The sequence below is a fragment of the Oncorhynchus mykiss genome, chromosome 27 (assembly GCF_013265735.2).
Source record: "Oncorhynchus mykiss isolate Arlee chromosome 27, USDA_OmykA_1.1, whole genome shotgun sequence".
In the NCBI taxonomy this organism is placed as follows: Eukaryota; Metazoa; Chordata; class Actinopteri; order Salmoniformes; family Salmonidae; genus Oncorhynchus; species Oncorhynchus mykiss.
The window spans coordinates 19,647,879-19,665,679 of NC_048591.1; the positions used below are offsets into that span (position 1 = coordinate 19,647,879).

A 17,801-nucleotide genomic window follows, 5' to 3' on the forward strand; every position below is an offset into this window, starting at 1 on the left:
CAGATCGTTATATTAACAGTATGTCACGTTCCATGTAGCCTGCTTTTGGCCTAGCCACCAATCAAGCAACATTATGGACTAACCGTTCAAATCCTGTTGCTGCAGGATTATTTTTCTGTGACAATATAGGTGAAATTAAGATGCTACATGTACATCTGACTTACTGTTGTGAGACTCCAGGTCCAGGGGAAAGGGAGTCCCCAATAACAGAGTATACCAATCATAGAGGGACTGAGGGTATGCCCAATGGGACCACCAAACGGCATCAGATCAGCTAGCTAGACTACAGGTAGCCCCAGTCCCTATCAGTCACCCACCACATAAAGAGAATTTCCCCTCTGTAATCCTGCCTCTGTGGAGTCCCTGCCTAATGACATCCATGTGGAGATAGACTCACTGCATCTCTGACAACAGAATAGTTCAACCCAGTGCTGCTAGGACCAACCCTAATGGTTACCATACTGATTGGTCTCTCTATTTTAACATAACTAATGAGGAATATGAATACTTTCGACTATTTTACTTTCTCAGCAGCAGGGATTACTTCCATATTCTGCTGTCACGGGCACTCACCTCACAAAGCATGATCCCGAAGGAAAAGATGTCCACTTTTTCATCATAGCTTTTCCCTGTGAGAGAAGACACTTGTGAGGCTATTGGTTTCAGAGTACTGACAATGTACTGAGTACTGACAATGTATTACAGTATGTGGAGTTGAAACAACTGAAGAATTCACATTTTTCTGTTTAAAAGCCATATGGTTGTCATTCGATTTAAGTGCAATTCAAGCAATGGTTAAAATAGGTTGACCCTGAACCAGTGGTGTGAAGTACTTGAGTAAAAACACTTTAAAGTAGTACCTAAGTAGGTTTTGGGGTTATGTGTACTTTACTATTTATATTTTTGACAACATTTACTTTACTACGTTCCTAAAGAAAATAATGTACTTTTTATTCCATACATTTTCCCTGACACCCAAAAGTACTTGTTACATTTTGAATGCTAAGCAGGAAAGGAAAATTGTCCAATTCACACACTTATCAAGAGAACATTCCTGGTCTTCCCTACCGCCTCTGATCTGGCAGACTCACTAAACACACATGCTTCGTTTGTGAATAATGTCGGAGTGTTGGAGTGTGCCTTTGGCTATGTGTAAATAAATATAAAAACAAGAAAATGGTGTTTGCTTAATTATTTGCTTAATAAAAATAATTTGAAATTATTTATACTTTTACTTTTGATACTTAAGTATATTTAAAACCAAATACTTTTACTCAAGTAGTATTTTCTGGGTGACTTTCACTTTTACTTGAGTAGATTTCTATTAAGGTATCTTTACTTTTACTCAAGTATGACAATTGGGTACTTTTCCCACCACTGCCCTGAATACACACACACACACGCCTACATACACACCGTGGATCATCTCCGGGGCCATCCAGTAGGGATTGCCCACTACCGTGTATCTCTTCCTGCGGTCAGGTTTCTTCTGCAGGAGACTCTTGTCCTGGATCTTGTCTTCCACCATCAGCCGAGCCAGCCCAAAGTCTGCCACCACCACACTGTTATTCTGCAGGGAGACAGAGAGGTGACAAACAGAGCAGACAGAGTTACATCTAGTACAACACAATACTAACAACACCAGCCCAAAGTCTGCCACCACCACACTGTTATTCTGCAGGGAGACAGAGAGGGGACAAACAGAGCAGACAGAGTTACATCTAGTACAACACAATACTAACAACACCAGCCCAAAGTCTGCCACTACCACACTGTTATTCTGCAGGGAGACAGAGAGGGGACAAACAGAGCAGACAGAGTTACATCTAGTACAACACAATACTAACAACACCAGCCCAAAGTCTGCCACTACCACACTGTTATTCTGCAGGGAGACAGAGAGGGGACAAACAGAGCAGACAGAGTTACATCTAGTACAACACAATACTAACAACACCAGCCCAAAGTCTGCCACTACCACACTGTTATTCTGCAGGGAGACAGAGAGGGGACAAACAGAGCAGACAGAGTTACATCTAGTACAACACAATACTAACAACACCAGCCCAAAGTCTGCCACCACCATACTCATATTCTACAGGGAGACAGAGGACACACAGACAGTGTCACATCTAATGAATGACAATACTTAGACTACCAAACACACTGCAAACCTACCTACAAGACTATACATCTTACCACAGACATGAAGACAAATGCCAGTTAGAGAGAGAGAGAAAGATAGAGAGGGCACACTCAACAACATAGAGGAATAAAGAGAGTGAATACTATGACTGTTGACTATGAGAGGTAAAAACACAGACAGACAGACAGGAAGACAGTGTGTCAGTGAGATAACAACACCTGTCAATACAGTATACCCCAGAGACCCCAGACTAGTCACCTGCTTATTCAGGTTCAATATAAACCCTATCAGATCTCCGGGTTAGTGTTTTATCAAATACTATACAGGACATAGGAATCCTCATCCTGGTTTGTTTATCTAATACTTTAGGACACAATATCTTTATCCAGTGTTTTCTTCAACATGGATGTTTACCTTGTCAGTTCATAGAAATTGATATATTTTCTACCCTCTATTTGAACAGGTCTAGGTGAAGAAGTGTACAGTACATGGCATGTCACTTGTCCTGTAAGGCCTCTGATTTAAGAAGGGCGGATCTACTGTCCAGTACTTTACCCTAACAAAGGTTTCTCTGTTTTCTAACGTCAAGGAATCTCCATTGTCACATCTCTCTCAACGAGAGACAAACCTGTATGTGATCTAGACATACAGGTGCAAAGTCTTAATCCTCAAAGAAAGCACACACCCTTTAGAGAGAACATACCTAACATCTCTTTACTCACCTCTCTGACAAGACAGTTGTATGAGTTCAGGTCGCGGTGGATTATGTTCACGGAATGCAGATATGACTGGAAGATGGAGAGAAGAGAGAGAGGGATGGAAAGAGAGAGAGAGAAAGAAAGAAAACAAGAGTTGGGTATTAAGCCTAAACCTCAAACCAGTGCCTAGTGGAACAAATATGCATTGTTGTTGCTCCTTCTCTCGAACCCTTTTCAGAGTATAGCCTTTGTAAATTCACTAATCTACAGTCATGTGCTATATTCATCACTGTAAACCCAAATCAAAGGCAACACACTATGACTACCCACGATGCCCTAATCCAGAAGGAATTCAAGATGTAATTTTCATATAGGGAAATTCTTCTACACGTGATCAACACTGCTGTTACTCTTCCTCTAGATCTCCACTAGAGGGCAGTGTGAGCATGGTTAGTTTGACTGCACTGTCTGATATTGTATTCACCACCACTGCACTGCAGTTTCTCTGACTGCAGCAGTGAGCCCATGGTGCCCTGGTCCTGAAAAGACCCATTCTAGAGGCATTCTATACATTTTATTAGGCATGGATCATTCACTCACCATTCCTGCAGCGATGTCTTTAGCAAAGCTCACTCTCTGGTTCCATGGGTAGTTGGTGTCCTGTTAGTAAGACAAAACAAGGATAGAATCAGACTCTGGATGTTTCACAGAACATAAACACCAGTGATTAAAACTAAAGAGAGGCTCTCTAATCCTAAATCCTCTGATGAATCTGAGACACGATGTACAACACGCAACTATGCACTCATGGGGACACATAGCCACCCAACCACACACACACAAGCTGGTGCGATGGCACACCCATACAGAAGTGCATGCAACAAAGTACTACAATCCTACACACACACACACACACACACACACACACACACACACACACACACACACACACACACACACACACACACACAATTACCATTTTCTTGATTGTCTCCCTCAGGGTTCCTCCTTTGATGTACTCTGCGATGAAGTTGAGTCTCTTATCTTTGTAAAGGACACCGATGAACTTCAGCACGTTGGGGTGCTCCAGACAACGCATCACCTTCACCTGGAGAGGGAGGAGGGTATGTTAGTTATTGTCCTAGCCCTGACTCCTCATAAAGATCAATCATCTAGGAGCTGTGGGGAGTGGTTGTGTGGGTTTAGTAAAGGCAGTATTTAGTTAAATGAACTGGGTGGGTAGCTAGATAATTAGTGAACGACCTAGACCTCCTTGTCTCCCGCCCTGAGGGTCTCTGTGAGATAGAACGTCCTCCATCCAGAACTCGATTTTAGTCTGTAACCATTTCTTCCTGGTCTAAAACATACAAGATGTCTCCTCTCTTGTCATTAACTTGACATAATTGTAACAAGAAAGAGGAGTAATATGTGGTTATTACAGCCTCCCAGAGCGAGACGAACTGATTAGCTCCTAAAGCAGGTACACATTACATAAGCTACTGTGAAGTCAAGGAAAGGAGAAAACTCTTTAAAGGCTTTGATTTAAAATGGCCGCCAAGGTTTTAAAAATAACTACTATGTCTCTACCATAAGGACCAGACTCCAATCCATCGATCAAGTTAAAAACATCTTGAACTTAGAAACTCAGGAAACCATTCCCAAGGCAGTGTTTGTGTTTTGTGTGATTAGATTGCGAGAGATTGTAATTGGAGTGTTATGCAGGCTAGACACTAATAAAAGAGTTAGAAAACAAACCGTAGTCTCCATTCCTCTAGCTGTTTGTTTGTGGGTGGTCATGGCCTGATGTTTTTACTGTTTACAGAGCTATTAAAAGGACTACGGGTGTTAACCTGCACACCTCAGTGCTCACATTGTTTCCTGAAGAGGAGAGTAGAATGCAGGGTAGAATAGTGTGTGTGTGCGCGCGAGCGAGCGTGCATGTGATTGTCGATGTAAGTGTCTGTGTATCTGGGAGGGATGCGGCCAAGGGTGTATACCTGTGTATACCTGTAATGACTGTCTGTCCACCCCTCACAGCCTAATTATGGTGGTGTACTTTTTACGAGCTGTAGGGGTATGTATGACGATCATCTAAACATGACATTCAGAGTTTGACAAACTACATTATGTGGTAAACGTAGCCCAGGAGGGTTAACAATAGTGGCCAGGGTTGGAAACATGGTAGGTGATCTCTGTCAGTAAACTAAGCCAAAGCATTGTTGTTGATGACACATGTGCTGTAGACACATAGCAAAGGATTGTATTGTTCTTAGAAGAAGTGGGAGCTCTTTGGGACAAGCACAAAGTTTGTCATTGACTGTGGTGGTTCATTCAAATCATTGGAGTAAGGGAAAGAGATGGATGGTGTGCCTTCATAAACCGTTAATATATAAGACCAATTTAAAATCTTCTGAAATCATTCTTAAGCAAATGGAATTTTGAATATGAATGTATCTTCTGAATTGATCCCGTTGAACCCTGATGGTGACACATCAACAAAGGCAAAAGAAGTCAAGGGTCAAATAGAGTAATGTCACCCACCTCTTTTAGGAATGTCCTCTGTGTCTCATCAAGGGTCAAATAGAGTAATGTCACCCACCTCTTTTAGGAATGTCCTCTGTGTCTCGTCATCAAAACGAATCAGCTCCTTCATCACCATCACCTCCCCTGTCTCTCTGTGGGTCACCTGCAGAAACACACACCCCGTGATGTCATCAGCCTGCGCAACAGGGCATGGGGACACTTTCCGTTCAAAGCTAATTTCACCCCAACAGGCAACGTCTGGGAAGTTGTTAAGAACTGCTACGGTATAAAAACTCTAGCTATATGTTGTCCCCCTCTCAAAGCTGATATTTGCTCCCTGCTTGAGTGCATCTTCCAAGCAGCAGATGCAGACATATAGTACATTCTGGTTACTTCAGAGGCCATTCTGTAAAACACCTCAATGCTGCCATCTTCTGGAACTTTTGAATACAGAACGTTTGACACACATTTAGTAGTGTGAAGTGGGATTTTTAAGGTGTTGGAACTGTCCCCCAAAATTAGTTTCTTTTCCATGGTCATCTTTAACAGAGAGGACAGTTGAACAGACAATGGCCGCGTCATACCCAAGTCATCAGTCAACAAATCAAAACCAGAGTGTGTAGAGGTTGGTGTGTTAACCTTGATGGCCTGTCCAAAGCAGCCTTTTCCGAGCACCTCTCCATGGATGAGGTCTGAAGGCCGGAAGATCCGGTGCATTCGACTATTGGAGACGACTCGCAGTGACTCGGAGCGGTTAAAGTCCTTCCTCTGAGAGAGAGGGGATGCTGCGTTACTGGAGCACGGAGACTTATCAATACTGTAGCTCCGCCTGGAGAGAGAGGGCCGAGAGGAAGATAGAGAAACAGAGAAAGAGAGGGGGAGAAAGAGATAAAATAAGAGTGAGGGAGTGAGTGAGGGGCAGAGAGAAGGAAAAAGAGAGAAAGATGGAACAGGTGGAGACAAAGCAATCATCAGTCAGTCTCACAGTGTAACTGACGCACATCCATATTGTGTTTCACAGTGTTAAATGGTACTGCCAGGCACCATTCTAGCAGCAATTATTTTTATAGACTAATTAGGAAATGGGAGCGACAGCGTGACTGCAGTTACATATGTAATTGCTCATCCATTTCACTGAAGAACTGAAGTTCCTTGAAATGTTCCGGATTGACTGACCTTCATTACCGTAATGATGGACTGTCGTTTCTCTTTGCTTATTTGAGCTGTTCTTACCATAATATGGACTTGGTATTTTACCAAATAGGCCTATCTTCTGTATATAACCCCTACCTTGTCACAACACAACTGATTGTGTTGAACAAGGCACACCTGTTAATTGAAATGCATTCCAGGTAACTACCTCATGAAGCTGGTTGAAAGAATGCCAATAGTGCGCAAAGCTGTCATCAAGGCAAAGGTGTCTACTTTGAAGAATCTAAAATATATTTTGATTTGTTTAACACTTTTTTGGTTACTACATGATTCCATGTGTTATTTCATAGTTTTATTTATTTATTATTATTTTTTATTTAACCTTTATTTAACCAGGTAAGCTAGTTGAGAACAAGTTCTCATTTACAACTGCGACCTGGCGACACAAACAACAACACAGAGTTACACATGGAATAAACAAGCGTATAGTTAAGTTAATAACACAATAGGGGAAAAAAAGTTTATATACAGTGTGTGCAAATGGTGTGAGGAGGTAAGGCAATAAAATAGGCCATAGAGGTGAAGTAATTACAATTTATAAAATTAACATTGGAGTGATAGATGGGCAAATGGTGATGTGCAAGTAGAAATACTGGTGTGCAAAAGAAGAGAAAAGTAAATAAAAACAATATGGGGATGAGGTAGGTAGATTGGGTGGGCTATTTACAGATGGGCTATGTACAGCTGCAGCGATCGGTTAGCTGATGTCTAAAGTTAGTGAGGGAAATATAAGTCTCCAGCTTCAGCGATTTTTTGCAACTCGTTTCAGTCATTGGCTGCAGAGAACTGGAAGGAAAGGCGGCCAAAGAAGGTGCTGGCTTTGGGGATGACCAGTGAGATATACCTGCTGGAGCGCGTGCTAGGGGTGGGTGTGGTTATCGTGACCAGTGAGCTGAGATAAGGAGGAGCTTTACCTAGCATAGACTTATAGATGACCTGGAGCCAGTGGATCTGGCGACGAATATGTAGCGAGGGCCAGCCGACTAGAGCATACAGGTCGCAGTGGTGGGTGGTATAAGGGGCATTGGTGACAAAACGGATGGCACTGTGTTAGACTGCATCCAGTTTGCTGAGTAGAGTATTGGAAGCTATTTTGTAAATGGCATCGCCGAAGTCGAGGATCTGTAGGATAGTCAGTTTTACGAGGGTATGTTTGGCGGCGTGAGTGAAGGAGGCTTTGTTGCGAAATAGGAAGCCGATTCTAGATTGAATTTTGGATTGGAGATGTATAATATGAGTCTGGAAGGAGACTTTACAGTCTAGCCAGACACTTAGGTATTTGTAGTTGTCCACATATTCTAAGTCAGAACCGTCCAGAGTAGTGATGCTAGTCGGGCGGGTGGGTGCGGGCACCGAATGGTTGAAAAGCATGCATTTGGTTTTACTAACGTCTAAGAGCAGTTGGAGGCCACGGAAGGGCATTGAAGCTTGTTTGGAAGTTAGTTAACACAGTGTCCAAAGAAGGACCAGATGTATACAGAATGGTGTCTTCACTATTATTCTACAATGTAGAAAATAGTAAAAAATAAAGAAAAACCCTTGAATGAGTAGGTGTGTCCAAACTTTTGACGGGTACTGTATGTTTAAAATGTGTTTAGTACACGTTGAATGTTTTTATTTATGTATATATCTCATTTAGTTGAAGATTTCATATAAATCTGTATTTTGTTGCGTAATTATTTCCTTTTCTATTCTATTCATACTGTATTTGAGGTTGAAATAAAACAAAACACCATGACTACAACAGCCTGTATTTGTGCGCCTGTAAACGTCACCGAGATTAGTCCTTACGTGATCATTCGTGAGCGCAGGTTGTTGATATCTGGGTGTGGGGGCTGAGTGATGGGGAGGATGGGGCTTGGACCGTCAGACAGGGGGGTGGTCAGGGGTCCGCCCACTGTCTCACCCTCTAAACCCCCCTGGTCGTGGGGGTCGTGCTCTATGGTCAGCTGGAGCAGACGACTGGTCTCCTGGATGAGCAGGTCAATCTGGTGGAGGAAAAATATGATCAGTGTAGCATTAGCATGTAGCATAACATATAGAATGTAAAATAGCATATAGCATAACATGAAGTATGGCTAAGAGTGTTGATGTTTTCCCCTTAGTGTCCATCAACTCCATGCTCTGATGCAGTAGAATAAACAAGAGTAAGGACTTAAACTTGTATCTTGTAACATCAAGACTCAAATTTTATTAACATCTAAAATCAATGTCATTGATGTCTATCAGCAACACAAGTAAAGAGATGTCAGCTAGGTTACCTCATCAAGAGGAACATTCCTGATGGGTGTTCCGTTGATCTCCAGGATCCGGTCTCCGACATGTATGGAGTTCTTCACATCTGGACTGATCAACTCAGAGTCCACCCTGGAGAAGGAATGAGAGAACAGCGATAAGCAGTTGGAAATACAGTTGAAGTCAGAAGTTTACATACACCTTAGCCAAATACATTTAAACTCAGTTTTTCACAATTCCTGACATTTAATCCTAGTAACAATTCCCTGTCCTAGGTCAGTTAGGATCACCACGTTATTTTAAGAATGTGAAATGTCAGAATAATAGTAGAGCGAATTATTTATTTCAGCTTTTATTTCTTTCATCACATTCCCAGTGGGTTAGAAGTTTACATACACTAAATTAGTATTTGGTAGCATTGCCTTTAAATTGTTTAACTTGGGTCAAACGTTTCAGGTAGCCTTCCCACAATAAGTTGGGTGAATTTTGGCCCATTCCTCCTGACAGAGCTGGTGTAACTGAGTCAGGTTTGTAGGCCTCCTTGCTCGCACACACTTTCTCAGTTCTGCCCACAAATGTTCTATGGGATTGAGGTCAGGGCTTTGTCATGGCCACTCCAATACCTTGACTTTGTTGTCCTTAAGCCATTTTGCCACAACTTTGGAAGTATGCTTGGGGTCATTGTCCATTTGGAAGACCCATTTGCGACCACGCTTTAACTTCCTGACTGATGTCTTGTGGTGTTGCTTCAATATATCCACATAATTGTCCTGCGTCATGATGCCATCTATTTTGTGAAGTGCACCAGTCCCTCTTGCAGCAAAGCACCCCCAAAACATGATGCTGCTACCCCCGGGATGGGATGGTGTTCTTCGACTTGCAAGCCTCTCCCTTTTTCCTCCAAACATAACGATGGTCATTATGGCCAAACAGTTCTATTTTTTGTTTCATCGGACCAGAGGACATTTCTCCAAAAAGTACGATCTTTGTTCCATTGTGCAGTTGCAAACTGTAGTCTGGCTTTTTTTATGGCGATTTTGGAGCAGTGACTACTTCCTTGCTGAGCGGCCTCTCAGGTTATGTCGATATAAGACTCCCTTTACGTGACAACGTGTCTCCTTCCTGAGCGGTATGACGGTTGCGTGGTCCCAAGGTGTTTATACTTGCGTACTATTGTTTGTACAGATGAACATGGTACCTTCAGGCGTTTGGAAATTGCTCCCAACCAGACTTGTGGCGGTATACAAAAAAAAAAATCTGAGGTCTTGGCCGATTTCTTTTGATTTTCCAATGATGTCAAGCAAAGAAGCACTGAATTTGAAGGTAGGCCTTGAAATGCATCCACGGGTACACCTCCACTTGACTCAAATGATGTCAATTAGCCTATCAGAAGCTTCTAAAGCCATGACATAATTTTCTGGAATTTTCCAAGCTATTTAAAAAGGCACAGTCAATTTAGTGTATGTAAACTTCTGACCCACTGGAATTGTGATACCTTGAATTATAAGTGAAATAATCTGTCTGTAAACAATTGTTGGAAAAATGACTTATGTCATGCACAAAGTAGATGTCCTAATCAACTTGCCAAAACTATAGTTTGTTAACAAGAAATGTGTGGAGTCGTTGAAAAATTAGTTTTTATGACTCCCACCTAAGTGTATGTAAACTTCCGACTTCAACTGTAGATTTAACCTCGATATCCATCTTTCTCATATTCCATTAGCCGAGTGATTACATCATAAGTCTAGGAAGTATGACAATGTGAGACTATAGAAAATCTAGCATGTACAGAATGGTATACTGGTCCACTGGAAAAATAGAAGACAGAACAGCGTACCTACTGCTAGATCCTTTCCATCCCTTTTGTTGTACAAGGACATGGGTATAGTATTTCATCTACACTGGATTTAAATAACAATGTCCTCACTTTCCCTCACTTCCATTCTGAGTCTCTGACGTCCATGTCTCCCATTCAGTCATCTCCCATACTTCCGTTAGCCTCCCGATCCATCCCCCTCTCCCTCCCCACTCCATCCCCCTCCCCTCCATCCCCCTTCCCTCCCCACTCCATCCCCCTTCCCTCCCCACTCCATCCCCCTCCCCCCTCCATCCCCCTCCCCTCCCCCCTCCATCCCCCTTCCCTCCCCACTCCCTCCCCCTTCCCTCCCCACTCCATCCCCCTCCCCCCTCCATCCCCCTCCCCTCCCCTTCCCTCCCCACTCCCTCCCCCTTCCCTCCCCACTCCCTCCCCCTTCCCTCCCCACTCCATCCCCCTTCCCTCCCCCCTCCATCCCCCTTCCCTCCCCACTCCATCCCCCTTCCCTCCCCACTCCATCCCCCTTCCCTCCCCACTCCATCCCCCTTCCCTCCCCACTCCATTCCTCCCTTGGTGTATTTATTACAATTCTATTCAATAGTTAATTAAACCAGGAAGTCCCACTGAGATAAGGAATATTATTTTCCATCTCTCTCCCTTTCCCACCATATCTCAACCCTCCATCACTCCTACCCCCCTACCCCTTCTCTATACTCACTGTGATACCCTGACAGTGCGTTCGGGGCCGTAGCCATTGGGGCTGACAGGCTGGTTGATGGCGACTGAGATCCCTCTCCGCCCGTCTGTGGAGGCTGGGATGGACACCAGGGTCACCGTGTGGGGAATCCTGGCGCATGGTGAGTCTGGAAGGGACACCGGCGTCACGATAGTCCGGTAGTAACAGAGGCCACTGTCAAGGGAGAAAGGGGAGAGAGGCAGGGGGAGGTCAGCATAGATAGAACAGAAAAGTGTATGAATATCCATAAAGCAATATTAATACGGAGAAATAGGAATGCAAATGTGATATGTTCTTACACAATGTCATGTTCGCATATTACACATTTTATTTTGGACATAAGTGACAATTTACATTTCTGTGTGCATCACCTGATAGAATTAAATTATATTTTTAACATCGTGCCAGAATGTCAAGTGGCAGAATAATGATCTAGTCAGCCTCCCATCACACACACACTTCCATTCAGAGCTGACAGCACAATGACTGCTTTGTATTTCAACATCCCTTCCTCCCTCCTCGTGTCAGTGTGTGTGTGTCATACAGTACCCCCTTCCTCACCTCATGTCAGTTGTTTCTCTATCCAGCACTACCGTTATTTCCACATTTCTAGTTCTGCTTTAGGCTACAGTGGCCAGGCTGCACAGCAATGGTGTTACTGTAATAACATTCTGAACAAATTACAACCTCTCATCTCAATGATAAATAATGCCCTTGCCTTGAGTCTACTGAATCTCTACACCCTACGATTATGTATGAAGACCATTTTATAAATAACGTTTTTATGATCATTATAATGTACCAGTATAGTTTGGACCTCTCCACCAGTGCGTAGGTGTCTCCGTCTCCGATGAAGGCTCTGCAGTTCAGACAGGTGAAGCATTCTGGGTGGTACTTCTGTTCCCCTGCGACCTGGAGGACACACGCAGAGGGAGGGTCAGGGAACGATTCCTAGGTAGGGTTAAGAGTCAGCTAAATAACACAACCTTTATTTCAGCAGGTTGGTCAATTGCGATCCAAATTATTTTCTTGCAATGACCATCTGTCTGACGTCAAGACAGAAAAGCAAGGCAAAGAGAAATCTACAAAACACAACGATAGGTCAAACGTTAAACAAAACAAAGAGAATATACTACAAGTCAACTACAAGTTCACTACTTGTTCAGGTCAGTAGATGCATCACATCACAAAAACAGCAATAAACAGAGCAACAAACTAGGGCAGATGCAGGTTAACCAGTACAAGTAGGGCTAGATTGCTGTGGTTGATATCATCGTTATTAGCTTCCGGGTAGTTTCTATCTAGCGCTATCCAATCACTGGCAGAAGGATAGAGCTGATAATTGAATAACGGCCAAAAACAGCACAACCAACGACCAGATGAATGTAACAGCCAGAGTTAAATTACCGACCACAAACAGATTTGTAAACGAACAGATATCACAATCGATGACCAGATGAATGTAACAGCCAGAGTTAAATTACCGACCACTACCAGATTTGTAAATGAACAGATACCACATTCACACATGCTCCTTATAGATGCTTAACGTAGTAACCAGGTCTAAAATGGTCCCACTTGAGAAAGCTTTTGGCACAGGGTTTACTGGTAATCGATTGAAAGATGTAAGATTCCCACTAGAGGCTGATTTACACATGGAATGCTAATCTATACATAAAATCCCCCCAGGTAAAATGACCTTAAATGCAAATGACCAACATCGCTGGTTGGACAGGTCTAGCAGGGCTTTACTTAAACAAGAAACTGGTGACCTCGTAACTCCTCAGAGACAGATGTTGAAGAGCTCTCTCTCTCTTGCTCTGCTCTGATCAGAGGCACTCAAGAGCTGCAATGATCTGCAATTCAAATTTTACTGGGGGGGAGTTTCAGTTTTCTGGGATGAACAAAGAATAGTAATCTATGAAATATGAGGGGGAAAAAAGAAAAACAATTCAAGGGGGGATTTTTCAGACACTATTAAGGAAACTTTAAAATAATACTGCTCTTATGAGTTTGGAAAATACTAGCAATTCCCTTTAAGAGTGGCACAGTGGTCGATAATATAGATAAAACTACATTCCGGGTAATCAACAAAATCTCAATCTCACATGTTCCATGTTCTCATGGAAACCAGAGAGAGAGACAGAGAGAGAGAGAGAGAGAGAGAGAGACAGAGAGAGAGAGACAGAGAGAGAGACAGAGAGACAGAGAGACAGAGAGCCAGAGACAGAGAGAGAGAGAGAGACAGAGAGAGAGACAGACAGAGACAGAGACAGAGAGACAGAGAGACAGAGAGAGAGAGAGAGAGAGACAGAGACAGAGAGACAGAGACAGAGACAAAGAGACAGAGAGAGAGAGAGAGACAGAGAGAGAGACAGAGAGAGAGACAGAGAGACAGAGAGAGAGAGAGAGAGAGAGAGAGAGAGAGAGGAATGAGAGAAATGGGTTGACTCCCTGACCTAATTGTGTACCTTTTGAATCCTGGTTGTTCATGTTAACAGAGCAGATGGACTCAGATAGTGAATGAGAAGAGAGAAGGTAATGAATGTGTAATTGGTTTCCATTAGCTCTGGAGCAGATGGAACACAGAATGAGTTGGTAAAGAGAAGCAGCCTCAGGGACTTGGTGTGTCACAGTCACTGTATTTTGCAGTAGAGTAGAGTAGGAAGGGTAAAACATGGGCTGTAAACAATGATAAGTGGCTGAGTTCTTTATGTCAGTTATGATCACAGTGTGTGTAAACACCACATCACAGTCACTCAGAGGGACGGAGATGAAATTAAAACGAAGTACAATGAATTACAATTGAAGTACAATGAATGATGAAAGATAGGGGTCAAAATGTCTTCTAGTTGATAATGAATAAGCATACGCTGTAATGTCAACCATGCTATCCTTGTGTTAAGGTATGTTATAGAGTAAAGTAAAATAGTCAAATATGCATGTGCTTGTGTGTGTGTGTGTGTGTGTGTGTGTGTGTGTGTGTGTGTGTGTGTGTGTGTGTGTGTGTGTGTGTGTGTGTGTGTGTGTGTGTGTGTGTGTGTGTGTGTGTGTGTGTGTGTGTGTGTGTGTGTGTGTGTGTGTGTGTGTGTGTGTGTGTGTGTGTGTGTGCGCGCGTCTGCACAAAACATTGGCCAGCGTTACCTAGCGTTGATTTTTCAATAACATTTCTAGTGGTGATTCAGGTGTTGAATTAACTCTGTAAGTGAACCCGTGTTGGTGTTAACCAGTGTTAAACCAAAAGCACAGCCAACATTAGCATATTTCACAGCATGCTCTATTGCAGGTAGATTTAAAAAAATGCTTGTTTCAATATCTATGTTTTTGCAATGGACATTGATTGATTGATCATATGCTACTCAAATATAAATAACATACATTTTTCTAAACTAATCCAATCTATTACTTTATTGCACACGTTATTGCCAAGTCTAGGTCCAAGAGGCTCCTAAATAGCTTCTACCCCCAAGCCATAAGACTAACAGCTAATCAAATGGCTACCCAGACTATTTGCATTGCCAGTGCACCCTGCTCATGAATGATTTGCTATTCTTATCTCTTATTTTCTTAAAACGGCATTGTTGGTTAAGGGCTTGTAAGTAATCATTTCACTGTAAGGTTGTATTCGGCGCATGTGACAAATAACATTTTATTTGACTTGATTTATTGAAATGGTTGTTCCGGTTTAGATAGTCTCATATCTTAGTCTTCCCAGCCCGGCAGTCATTCTGAATACAGGTTGCGGCATTCATGTTGGATATTCCCACTCGAGTTGGATTCCAATAGGAATTACAGAATTACAGTCGCATCATAATGTGGCTTGCAGGCCTGAAAACCATGAGTTTCAGGCCACTGTATAGGGTAAAACTAGGCCCTCAAAATAAGGCCTTATTAAATACTTGTTGTATTTGGTTAAAGAAACATTTTTTATGACAATATATTCACTTAGGATCTCACTTGGTGGAGGCCACTGAACTGAAAATGGAATACAGTCAACAAATACAGTCATGGGTGTTAACTCTGGGTAATATGCAAATAAGGCTTTACACTAAGCGGTGTGTTAATTTAACACTGCAAAGTGTGGACCTGTATAGACACTGGACCAGTGACACATTTAACACTGCCAGTGTTGATTTAACACTGTAGAATTGTGTGTGTGTGTGTGCATGGGTGTGTGTGTAGCAGGCAGTGGCCAGTCTCAGGTGTGAGCCCCCGCGTGGAGGAGAGGAAGGACATCTGGACGTAGAGGAAGAGACAGTGCGACGCCTGACACTCTGACACTGTGGCTACTGCCATTTGTCGACCCCCGAAACCTCTTTCCTACACACAAACACATCTCTCCAACCACATCTGACAACTGCTACTGCCGCACACACACAAAGAAAAAACAGAGCAGAAAGAGAGAAAGAGAGAGAGAGAAAGAAAAGATAGACGCTAACAATAGCCCTGTGCATATCTTATGGGTGGAATGTTCTATTATCTTTCTCTCACTGCTAATTTAGCTCATTTACAATTACTCAGAATGAAACTATGCGGCATGAGACCACCTGATCTGGAAATTCCAAGAAACCTGCCCAAAACATTGGTTAAAAATCTTCCATTTACAAATGAGCGGGGATAACTTACAGCACATACTGTAACCACCCACAGCTGGTGTCCCCCGCCTCTGTAGTCATGCGTATGTGTGTGTATAAGAGAGCAGTGTGGCTTGGCATGTGGCGCACACAGGACCTCTGTGACAACAATCCAAATTATCAGCACGTTTCCTTTGAGGGGGCGGACAGTACCCAGGAAGAACTGGGTCGGTCGCCATGGAGAAGCATCTGGAAACAGTGTGTGGGTCTGTTACCATGGTGAGGTGGAGGGAGGCGGTCACATATTAAGCATGATCCTATAATGAACACTAACTGCACCAGCTGGGGACTTGTGATGAAGATACAGTGGTGAGAAATGCAACTAATCTCAAAATAGAAAGCAGGAACCTGCCTGAAACTACTCATATATATAACCAGGCAAATCTTTACATTTTCTTTGTCCAATAAATCATCTCTCTTCCTCCTCTTTCTACACTGTAAACCAAATTAGTGCAAATAAATAGAAAACAATTCCTTGAGGCCTCTCTCAAAGCACGAGTGATAATGGAAATGAGTTCGCACTAGTGTAATAAACTGAGTTCTGTTACACAAGAATGAGGAAATTCCCCTGGTGATGATGAGACAGCCATTCAGAAGCTGTCATTTCAGTACTTAAATGTGTCATTAAAGTTTCAACTTTAAGTGTTTGACGACCAATAAGTTGGGAGGCTAATCCGTTTAGTGGTGTGTGTGTGTTTTCAGACAGCCTATGGAATGTGTATGGCCCCTGTTGGACCAATCAGAGGTATGTATGACCCCCTGGTGTCACTACGATACTCTCAGGTTCTCTAGTGTAAACAACAGATGAGAGGGGAATTCTCCATATTGAGTTTAGGTCATTTTCAGTTCCCAAAACTATTGCATCTTAGTTTTTTTAGGATTCATTCTAAAAGTTGAGTCCAACCATGTAAACTAGGTGAATTGGAGCCAATGCTACAGTATATTCTAATATCCATACTAGCATACCATTTAGAATGCTTGCCCATTGCCCACTACATTGCTTATTAGTGTGGTGGATATTGGAACTTTAGCCGGTTGCTTACTTCTGTTTCCTGTATGGACTTCCAGTTATACTGATGCATTTTGGGCCTGTAAAGGGTCTTGCCGATTTAGTGATATGGACCATGTGTGGAGGGTCATGGGGACTATAAAAAACTAGTAACATAGGGTATGACCCCTTGCGTCAGTTAACCTGGTATTAACACTACACACGCACACACACGTTGTCAGTTAATCTGATATAAACATTGCACACACACCGCCATGACTTCACTAACCCATCCCAGGCAGGATAAATCTGTAACAGTGATTTAATTGTAACGCACAGCACCTTGAGGTGATGCAGAGCTGGCACAGAGGGGATCTGGTTGGTGTAACTAACCACTTTATGGGAAACCTGGAGATGACTAGCTATTCCAGTGACCTATTGAGGTTCAATGGAACTGTTGCAATAGTTTAGCTCAGGGCGTCAACATGTTCTGTTGTTGAGGCCTACTGAGACTGCCAAGTACACATAAAACCAATGGAAAAGGAGTACTTTTCATGCTACACAAGCTGATGTTGACATCAGGAATTGATTAAATCAGCAGCACATTCAGCAGGTAATAGATACTCCATGAGAGTTAATTCTAGGTCAAATTCCAAAAATGATTCATGGGGGATTCCACATTCTAAATCCATTTGATGAGGTGCTGGGGGATCAGGATCAGTCAAATCTCCATACAACAGATGGGTAGAACGTCTATAATATAGAAACCTGCATTTAAATCAATTCATCACGCAATGAAATTTGGCTTTTCAA

The 17,801-nt window shown here is 42.7% G+C and overlaps 1 protein-coding gene across 5 annotated transcripts in view; it reads right to left on the reverse strand.

Moving 5' to 3' along the window:
* The window catches only part of LOC110507118 (LIM domain kinase 1), an 83,031-nt gene that overhangs the window by 5,041 nt on the left and 60,189 nt on the right, over positions 1 to 17,801 (reverse strand). For 3 of the 5 annotated variants that reach the window (XM_036964951.1, XM_036964952.1, XM_036964953.1), the window contains 11 exons: positions 12,169 to 12,278; positions 11,349 to 11,540; positions 8,841 to 8,946; positions 8,371 to 8,567; positions 6,007 to 6,196; positions 5,444 to 5,530; positions 3,821 to 3,952; positions 3,445 to 3,504; positions 2,869 to 2,934; positions 1,417 to 1,990; positions 574 to 629 (listed from right to left, as the gene is read on the reverse strand). In XM_036964951.1, coding sequence (XP_036820846.1) covers positions 574 to 629; positions 1,417 to 1,990; positions 2,869 to 2,934; positions 3,445 to 3,504; positions 3,821 to 3,952; positions 5,444 to 5,530; positions 6,007 to 6,196; positions 8,371 to 8,567; positions 8,841 to 8,946; positions 11,349 to 11,540; positions 12,169 to 12,278 — 1,770 coding nt within the window. The remainder of the gene's footprint in view (positions 1 to 573; positions 630 to 1,416; positions 1,991 to 2,868; positions 2,935 to 3,444; positions 3,505 to 3,820; positions 3,953 to 5,443; positions 5,531 to 6,006; positions 6,197 to 8,370; positions 8,568 to 8,840; positions 8,947 to 11,348; positions 11,541 to 12,168; positions 12,279 to 17,801) is intronic. The other 2 variants (XM_036964954.1, XM_036964955.1) reach the window with 2 other exon arrangements.